The 10,182-nt window shown below is 45.6% G+C and overlaps 2 protein-coding genes across 2 annotated transcripts in view; one reads left to right on the top strand and one right to left on the bottom strand.

Annotated features, from left to right (window-relative positions):
- CSUI_000427 (uncharacterized protein) overlaps positions 1-3,444 on the bottom strand; it is a 5,367-nt gene extending 1,923 nt beyond the window's left edge. The window contains exon 1 of the mRNA XM_068060661.1: positions 176-3,444. Coding sequence (XP_067927362.1) covers positions 176-2,303 — 2,128 coding nt within the window. The 5' untranslated portion in view covers positions 2,304-3,444. The remainder of the gene's footprint in view (positions 1-175) is intronic.
- A 2,043-nt stretch (positions 3,445-5,487) lies between these two features.
- CSUI_000426 (myosin) lies at positions 5,488-9,489 on the top strand (the record flags this gene model as incomplete). Its single annotated transcript, XM_068060660.1, has 2 exons — positions 5,488-8,418; positions 9,319-9,489. Coding segments are annotated over exons 1-2 (1,767 nt in total), but the record flags the coding sequence as incomplete, so codon positions are not given.
- Positions 9,490-10,182: the final 693 nt, after the last annotated feature.

The raw sequence follows: 10,182 nt of genomic DNA, 5'->3' as shown, positions 1-10,182 counted from the left end.
GGCGCAGCTTTCTTGTCTCCTCCTGGAGGCGGAGGCCCAGTCTTCTTGTCTCCTCCCGGAGGCGGAGGCGCAGCTTTCTTGTCTCCTCCCGGAGGCGGAGGCGCAGCTTTCTTGTCTCCTCCCGGAGGCGGAGGAGGAGGAGCAGTCTTTTTATCTCCTCCTGGAGGTGGAAGACTTGCCTTCGAAGTAGGTAGCTTTCCAGGTGGCTTTTTCCCGGGGGGTTTGCCTTTAGGTGGAGGAGGAGGAGGCATGAAGTGAAAGGAAGATGACTGAAAGAATCGGACATGGGTGTTGACTTCATTTTCTATCTGATAGTCTGACTGTAAACAGGAGGGATTAGAACTGCCGTCGTCTGATAGAGTATCTTCCCCAGGTGTATGTACACCTGAGAGAGGAGTAGAGGTTACTGAAGAAAGGTGAAGGGGTGTACAGACACCTGACTGAGACATGTTGACTTTTTCGGTAGGAGAACGTGGAGCGATGTGAAGACAATGATGGCAAGACGTAAACGTCCTTTGACTGTCTGTTTGGAAAGTAGTTCTTGCTGTATACCTACTTCTTCGTCTTCTGCGAAGAGACGTCCCCCGTGTATTGAAGTCCTTCAGCTGATGAGATGTGGACTGTACCGAAGAAATTTTATCATTGTCGCTAATGCAAGGAGAGAGAGACTGTTCAAGTACAGGAGGTGAGGAGATATCCGCTGAAGGGCAAATGAAATCTCTGACACCCTGGCACTCACCCACAGGCATTTGAGTAGCATGGGGAAGATGAGGTGTACATACACCTGATGAAGAAGACAAGGACCGTTCACCATTCATTGCGATGAAACTAGAGGAATCGGGGGTACATACACTTGGTGACAAGAGATCATCGTTCTCATCATCTGTTAGACAAGAAGCAAAACTCTCGCCACTATTGAGAGAAAGAAGAGGATCAGATCTCCGTTCCTTTCCTCTAGAGAGCAAACCTTTCCCTCTAGAAAGGCTCTTCCTTTCATTCATTCGCCTCCTGCTTCTCGTTGAATCGAGGACTGACAGAAACCTCCGATCGTCATTCCTTTCTCCTCTCTTCTGTCGTCTTGATCGGCCACAACACGAAGAAAGGAACGTCTTTTGAAGAAGAGAACAACTTCTATCACTGATAGCAGAGGGAGCCTCCGATACTAAAGAAAAACAAGGAGAGGGGAGAAAAGAAGAAAGGTGGCGGTCGTCAAGAGGAGCTTCGTTACTGCGATGGCGAGAAGAAGAAGAGAGGCGAAGAGATTTCCCCCTTCTCGTCATGTAGCTGAGGGAGTCATGAGAACTGAGATTTCTTTGGCAGTGATGTTCTGTATTGACAGGAGGTTCAGAAGGAAGTTCCACTGCGAAGTCAGATGAAGAAAATGATGAAGACAGACTTCTTCTTCGGATCTCCCCTCTTCTCTCACTCTTCGTCTTTCTCTTCTCTCCTTCACCACTACATACCTGCAGATTACCACGATAACTGCCTCTACATGTTCTTCTTTTCTTTGGGAATGATAGCTCAGCACTTACAGACATTGTACACAAAGGACAACAAGGAGGACGAGAAGAAGAAGGCGGCGAGAAGATCGAAGATACCGCAGAAGAAGATCCGAGAGGCTTGACAAGGACAGACGGTTGAGACGATGGACAGGAAGACTGAACAAGAGAAAAAGAAGGAGGGAGAGGAGAAGAAGAAGAAGAAGGCAATATAGTCGGTGAGATACTAATAGGGAGATCACTATCTTGAAGAAAAGACGGATGCTGAAGAAGGGTTTCTTTACATGTAGACGAGAGATCTAGAAAGAAGGAGTTTTCTCTTCTCCCTTGTCGTTGAGGTGACCACTGCTGTTGTCTGTGAATGTGAAGCAACTTCTTCCTGCCTGTAGAGAACCTCTTGCCATTCTCACAGAGGCAGCCACCACACAGACTCTCATCTGCACACCTCATTCTCTTCATCTTTTTCTTCCTCTTGCATGCAAACAACCTCCCGGGACAATGAGAGAGGCTTCCATCACAACTCCCTCTCTCCACCCCTTCGAGTTCAATGCAAGACGTTCCTCTCCACGGCCCAGAAGAAGAGGAAGAAAACGAAGGGGGAGAAGAAGAAAAGGAAGTATGAGAAGAAGACACGGTGGGAGGAGAAGCTTTCTGCCCGTCGGAATGTCGTGATCTACCCCGTGAAATGCCTTCCTCAACTTCAAGATGGCACGCCAGCCTACATCGAGACGAGAGTCGAGAGATGAGAGAAATATCTTTCTCTTCCTGACAAGGGGGAGTTGAAGAAAAAGAATACCCCCTCATGACGACAAGAGAAAGAGGAAGAATAGCTGTGGCATTGTGGAATCGTTAACAGAAATCTGGCTCTCTAGGGACGACAGAAACGAAAGTGGCGCTGTAAAATGAGTAAGACAGTGATGACAAGTGTTGTTCGAAGGAGAGAAAGAAAAGAAGCGAAGAAAGTGAGAGATACGTGGGCAAGGGAAGTAAACAAAGAGAGAAAGGAACCATCTCACAATCGACGTCCTTGGGAGACGAAGAAAAGTAGATAAGATCGAGTGAATGAACGGATGAATCACACCCTCTCACATCGCCTAGAGAAAAGACCTCCTTCCCTCAGACAGGCGAGCGAACAACGATGACGCAAAGAAGGAAGAGGATAGAGAGAGAGACAGGTGAAGAGAGGAAAAAGGACGAAGAGAAGACTGTCCGAACGAGAAGCGAGCTGAAAGGAATGGATGTGACAGATCCGTCCCCAATCGATTTGAACTGAAGAGGTTCTTCGGAGGCGGGCCATTCATTCCCTCTAGACAGTGAAGAGAAAAAGACTTAGAAGCTTACTGAAGATGGAGGGAGAAAAAGAAGACTAGTTATAAGCAAGAAAGAAAAGGAGAAAAGCAGATCACCCAGCCGCCTAGCAGTCCTCTCATGCGACTACCCTCCTGGGGCTGCTGGCTGATTGGTTCCGCGGAGGAAAAGTGGCAAAGAAACCTGTGAAAAATTTCCTTGTCCGAAAGGAGATGCCAGATGCGATGGATCACTGAAAAACAATCTTAGTTAAGAAGGGAGAAACTGCGAGAAGACCTCTGGGTAAGTTGAAGGATAGGGTCTGGAAGAGAAAAAAGACAGACTTTCTCACAGGAGAGAACGGATATGAAAAGACTTAATAGACCAACAAGACGTTCATGAAAACGCGACGACAGGAAGACAGCATAGAACGTGAAAACATTAAAAACAAAATAGATTCCTCCCTTCAGAGGCATCTTTTCGTCTGCCCTCTCTAACCGAAGAGTGCGCATCGAACGAGCAAAACGAGAGAGGAGGTAGCGGGAGGCATTTTCATCTGCTTCTCGATCCGTCCCCGATCTCTGATTTTCACAACTTGGCATGGAGATCTGAGGACTTTCTTCTTGCCTTATCTCGTCTCTAAGGTTGCTAGTCCCCCTCGTAGCCAAAGGATAGATCTCTCTCCATAAGAGCGTGAAGGGATAGCTGCCGCCGAGGACAACGGAGATCAGGGAACGGAGACGGCCCCCACTCACGGAGTTAGACCCACGTCTTTCTTCTCTCGTGCTTCTTTCTTTCACGATTTTCCAGAAAGGAAGACTGTAAGCCTTTAGCACGTTCCAGTCAGGTTCCTCTTGTCTGTCATCGTTCGTTTGAATAGACACGAATGAATGAAGTACTCAAAAGAATCTCCGTTACCGCGTGTGTTCTACAAACACACAGTGCAGCGGCTACCTACCGGCCTGCTGGGACAGAAGAAGAGAGCGATCATCTTAGTGTACGGCAGAAGAAGATCGTAAAGGACATTGATCAAAGATCTTTGCGATGATACCTTTCTCGTGCGCCTCTCTTTTTACTCGTTATCAGACACATCAACCCAGTCTTCGTTACGAAAACGGAATTCTTGTTACTGAGGGTCTTCACATCGATGAAGTCGGACTTGGGTAGTGGTAATAGAAGCGAAGAAGCTTCTCTAAACAGCAACCGTGGTCCGTAATGTTGTGAAACTTGGAGACTGGGAACTTTTTCTCCATAAAGAAGGAAATTCGCCTCTAGATGTTAATGAAGAGAGAAAAAGAAGCTTTTCAAATCGGTAGAAGGTTCATCCCCGGAGTAGGAAAGGCGCGTTCGGTGTGTTCGGCTTCCGTTCCTTCCGGGGACGGACGCGCCGTCCCTCCGAAAGAGCCGTCCGCGGTGTGCACGCTGGAACTGATTTAGAGCGAATGTTTCAAGACTTCCGCAGAAAAGCAGATCAACTTCAGTCTGCATTCCAAGATTTCTATCTTCCTTGTACTAAGATCTGAAAGTAAAGGAGAAAATCTAGAGAAGAAGCGAAAGGCGATGCTGGGACGTCAGACACGACGTTCGCACGCACACACACATGGGTAGTCAGCGTGGTGGACTCTAAGCAAGCTTTCTTCCAGCATCAAACCACGTAGTTTCTTCAACAAGAATGATAGGTACACTCGCACATACAATTAGATACCTATTTATCTGAGCGTTCACATTCGTCTGCTTTCCGCTGTACTCCCCGTATGTCTTTCGCTCCTCCGCCTAGGAAACAACGTCTGCCAGTCGACACGTTGGATGCGCACCCACGGAGATCTCCAGTCCGGTTTTTCTTTCTCTTGTTGTTCTTTCATCATAACGAAATGAAAGATAGATACGAATCTCTTCTCTCTTTCTGTCTTTTCGATCCGGTGTTTTCCCAGTGTGCTGACTCCGAGATACTATTGATACAGTATCATCCTGCGCTGGACTGTCGAACTCAGGAAGCTACCAATCCCGCTGGCTACTTTAGCAAAGAATTTCTCTCACTCTTGACCTCTTCTTAATGGATTTAGTCGACATAGTACATCAAGACAAGAAACCTCTCTTTCTTACTAGCACACCACCTGCTCACAACTCCCCGGTACTAGACGGGAGGGTCACACACTCGCCTAGCTACCACCTCTCCGCGAGGAAGTACTTCTTTAGACCTTAATCCTTTATAGGCCATGACGATTTGATGAGAACACACTTTCATCAAGCCCCCGTTTTGTTGGAAACAGAACTTCAGAAGAGAAGAAAGAAGAAAGAGAACAGGAGCGCAGCCGACGCAACGTGTGCGGTAGCAGGGGGAGTACCAGCAGGAGTGGTTGGTTTGATGATCGTGAAAAGTTTATCAATGCTACTTCGTCTTTTCCTTTGCTTCTTGTTCTCCCTTTATTTTACTTCTCCCCTTCATTTATCGGTAATGGTTCATCTCCCTCTTCATTTCCTCATGAACCTTCTCTCCTTCTTCCTTTCTTCTTCTAGTCTTTCCATGCTACTTACCCCTCTAGCAAGAGAAGCGACTGAATGTCTTGTGATTCTTTCTTCTGTCGGCTGGTCACCGGAGCCACTCACTCATTCATTTGCCGTCTTGCCACCCCCCTCCGGCTCGACTTGTAAGCTTTTCGGTCCACTTTGCTAGTCAGTTAGTTGCGCATGCAAAGAACAACTCTTTCTTTTCATTTCAACAATCCACTCTTCGTCAATTCTTCTTAACACACTCACCCTTCAAAAGATGCTTCCTGTTGGTTTTCCTCCTCTGCATGTCCCTCTTCCTTTCGCAGCTTGTCGTACCTACATTTTCCTTCTTAACTGATCCCACCCTCCATCTCTCTCTATTCTCTCCTCTTTCTTTCCTTTGATCTCTTAACGTTTTCTGACGCTTCATTAGCGCCTAGTAAAGAAGACGGAGGCTCTACTTCTCGTCTCTCCGAACATCAGTCTTTCCTAGGCCTCTGTAAAAGCTTCTCAATCTTCCCTCCGATGTGTACGGCGTTGAGGTGAATGGGAGACTGCAAAACAAATCTCTCACATTCGAGGGGAACCAAGAATTTCAAGAAAAGACCATTCATTCAGCTGATGCAACAAAAAGAGAAAGAGGGAGACTACCATCTCGGTTGGTGCGGGGGAAGAGGAGAGCCTGAAGAGATGTCTGCGATCTCAGGCGTAGAGTCACATAGAGAAAAGACAGAAGACGTCTTCCAGGAGAGATGATGATGAAAGGGGGATGTGATGTATATTGATCATCTGAACATGTAAGAAAACTTGACTCTTGTCAACAAGAAACGGAATTCTCTTTTCCTTTGAAAGGTGCGATCCTATGAAGTTTCGGTCGTGTAGAATGATGTCCACTCTCATTCATCTATCAAATCACTCGCCTGTTTGCTCTTCTCTCTTCTCTTCTCTCTCACTTTCTCTCTCTCGCCTTGTGCAACTAGACGTCTATCCATGCCCTTCCTCTCCCTCCCTTCCTCTCTCCGACTCTCTGCATCTTCCGCTAGTCTAGGTGGACATTATGGGTACACACCTCGGCTGTACATACACCGGACAACAGCTCTGTTTACAGTCGCCATCATCTGTCTCCTGCGAGTATCGGAGGAGAGACTAGAGTTCACTAGAGGTGTCATGAGTACCATTCCATCTCTTTCTCTCTTTAAGAAAAAAATAACTCTTTACTCTCTTCTTCTCTTCTTCCTCTTGTCCCACTTCTACTACTGCCGTAGATGTAACAGCTCGCCCCTCATAAGCCTTTTGTAGCCGTCTGGAGTTCGTCTCGTCTTCTCCCCGCCTTGTTGAGAGGAAGAGAGACTTGCTTAAGGTCAAGTTGGGGGGGGGATCTCACAGGCCAGTGGCATGTCCATTATCAGACTTCACTCTTCCACTCTTAACGTGGAGACGCAAAAGTAGACACGTAAGTATACAAGAAAGAAAGAAAGAAAGGCTTTTTCTCTTGATTTTTGTCCACTCATTCACGTAGATCTCTTTCTATCTTTGGTATGTACACATGGCGGAAACGTCGTTCTCCCGCCCTTCATCGTCATCGCACAATTCCTTCGCAGTCTCCTCAGCCATGTCTTCTTCTTTTTCTTCTTCCTCTTTTAACTCTGCTAAAGTCACCTCATACTCTTCCTCCTCTTCTTCTTCAGTCTCTTCTTCCCGCCTTTCCTCGCGCTACTCTACGAGTTTCTCCTGTTCTTCCTCTTCTTCTTTTTCTACCAGCGCGAGGCCCAGTCCACATAGCTCATCTTCATTCTCTTCTCCTCACTCCCGACATTTACATCATGATCCTTGTTCTCCCCTCCCCCCTCCTATCTCCAGTTCTTCTTCGTCTGTCTGTCCATATAGAAGTCTTGTAGGGACCGCAGTGTGGGTAGCAGCTCAGCATATATCTTCTTTCTCTTCATCTTCTCGTCATGGCGACAGAGGTGAAGAATCTCTCCTACATTCCTCAGCTCAATCACACAACAGATTGAGACTTTCTCCTTCCTCTTCTTCTTTTCTCTCTCATTCTTCTTCTTCTGCTTCTCATTTTCGTTCTCCATTTCATGCTCCTACCCATCGCAAAGATGGCCATTCAGCGAGTTCGATTAACAGAACGTCTTCTCCGTTTCTGTCTTCCTCTTCTTCATCTGTACTGTCAAGACACTCTTCTACTTGTTCTTCTTCTTCTCCTTTTTCTTATCATCTCCCGCGTCCTTCTTTTTCAGTGTCAGAGAGAACTGAAGATACACCGGGAGTGTCTGTATCTCCTTGGAGTGTACAGACACCCGGGGGGGGTGCCGCCGCTGGACCAGGCGTACAAGGGCGAGGACCTACAGAGACTTCACACAAGTTCAGTTCCACTTCAGAGGGGAGATGGATGAGTGCAAACAAGAAGATAGACAAGAGACAAAGGGGCTCTTCTTCTCCTTTCCACACATCTTCTTCTTCAGGCCTCCATGATGATAAAGAACAAAGAGATATGAAGACGTTAAGACATCTAACGCCATACAATTCAAAAGATTTCCTTACGTTAGAGAACCAGCAGTCTCACAAACCTCAGGAACATCATCTTCGTGCTTTCTATCCTGGTGTAATAGTCCAACCTCCTTCTGTTCTCGGGTGTACAGACACCTCCTCAGGAACTACAGTCACGGCCAGTACCTCTTTGTATCGTGAAGAGAGTCAGTCGTTCACAGAGCCGCCTAACTCAGGGACTTCTTCGGACCTGAAACATCCTCGTCTTCTTTCTTCTCCAAAGCGATTCATAAAGGGCGAGAGAAAGGAGTCCGTACACAAAGAAAGAAAAGAAGAAGAAAAAGGAAAGAACACGAAAAGATCTTCTGAATTGAATGGAAGTCATAAGAATCCTGAGAGAAGACCTTCTCCTACGGCAAGTCATGATCTCGTCTATGTCCGCGTGTCTCTTCTTCATTCTCCGTCTTCTTCTTATCCATTCTCTACAGCGTCTTCTTCATGTAAAGAAAGAGAAGAAAAGAAAGAAGAGGAAAGAAAAGATGGATCCGAAGAAGAATCTGAAGAAACAATGGTTATGGCAGTTCGATTGAGTGATTTGTTACTCCGGGATGAGATTCTAGGCAACGCAGATGACAATACCCAGGTATATAACGTCTTCTTCTCTTTCTTCATCTTCTCCTTGTTCTTCTCTTTCTTCTCCTTTTTCGTCTTTTGACCCATCATACGGTGGTTACGCACGAAGATTCATAACAGTACGGCTATTTTTCTATCTCTTTCTCTCTGTGTACATGTGTACGCATAGATCTCTAGGCAGTATCTTCATGAAAGCATTCACGCTTATGTATGTAGCCATGGTGTATGTGTACTTCAGGGGTCACACTCATCTACAGAGAGACATCCCCATATAGATACATATATATTGATACCTATGCATATATGTGCATGTGTATCAATACATCTACTCTATATACACGTATGTCTCGTATATACATATCTATAGTGGATTTCTGTCATGATAAGGGAGAGAGAAGAGTAGGTAAAGTAAGGAAGGATTTGTACTGTTGCATATCGTGTGTGATGTAGATCTCCTATATCATTCTCTTTCTACTTTTCTTTAACAAGAGATCTCTCAACATGCCTGGCTTCATAGACAGTCACGTATGGTCATCCCCGCGGTGTATCCCATGAGTGGAACCTCTTCAGACATTCTCGTCCCTCTCTGATCAAGGAGCTCTCCGCTGCGATTCTTTTTCTTCTCCTTTCTCCTTCTTTCATCTCTCTTTCCCTCTATGGTAACCTCGAGGCTCCTTTTCTGCAACGTAAGCCACAGAAGATGTGAAGTTTCTTTTCTCTTTCGAGACAATGTGAATGACTTAGTAGAAAAGATCTTCATTTCTAACATGGAAGTGCATTTCTTCTTCTCTTCTCTTCATATTTCTCTTTTTCTCTTTACTTTCTTTCTTTCAATGTAAACCTCTTTCGTTTCTTTCTCTCTCGTCGTCTTCACCTCTCCTCCTCTGTCCTCTTCTTTCTTCTAAAACAGCTCCAGCACTTGAATGAAGCGAATCTCCTTGAGAATCTCCGGTGTAGATACACCCAAGCCTTCTCGTCATCTTTCGACCATTCAAGACAAGAACAAGAAGATAATGAAGGAAAGACATCGCCCTCGTCTCCGAATGAAGAAGATTTGGAGCATCTTCAAAGGCGTATCTATGTAAGAGTTTTCTCTTGCTTTCACAAGTCGACTTCCATCTGTGATGGGACTCCTTCTTTTCTTCATCTTCTCTCGAGAGTCTCGATCTTCTCTCTCTCTTCATGCCTCACACTATATGGGCGGAGGTGTCATAGGCAAGAAGAGAAGAGAAAGTGTGGAGAAGTAAAGAGAGGAAGAGAAAGAACGGAAAACAAGAAGAACAAGAAGATGGATGTTGTGGGGTTTTCTCTCCTTTCTTTCATCTCTATAGGTGTGTGTAGATAGACGTCTCATACAAGAAGAGAGTGAAGTGAAGAAGAACTCGCTTTTTCCCAAGCAAGATGAAACAAGGCTCGTCTCCATCCTTCATGCTTCATCTCTTCACACAAAATTCCTCCACAGATCTGGGGAGAAAGGAAAATTAACTTTCAAATACAGACGTATACATATATATATTATTTCATATAGATATCTGACGTGTATGCGTCGAATATATGCCTGTGGGTGACCATAGAGATATATTCGTGTGTTTGTATGTAAGTCTATGTATCTATGCATGAATGTGTGTGTATGTAAGTAGGTATGAATATGTACGTAGGTGTGAATATGTATGTATGTGCGTGTATCTATCTTGGTTTGTGGGGCTTCTTTCACTCTTTCTTCTCTCTGTGTGTTGTTCTTTCTTCCCTTTCTTTTCTTCCGTTCCTTTTCTTT

This window comes from Cystoisospora suis (assembly GCF_002600585.1).
Source record: "Cystoisospora suis strain Wien I chromosome Unknown contig_177, whole genome shotgun sequence".
Taxonomy (NCBI): Eukaryota; Apicomplexa; class Conoidasida; order Eucoccidiorida; family Sarcocystidae; genus Cystoisospora; species Cystoisospora suis.
This window is presented reverse-complemented; position numbering and strand designations above follow the sequence as displayed.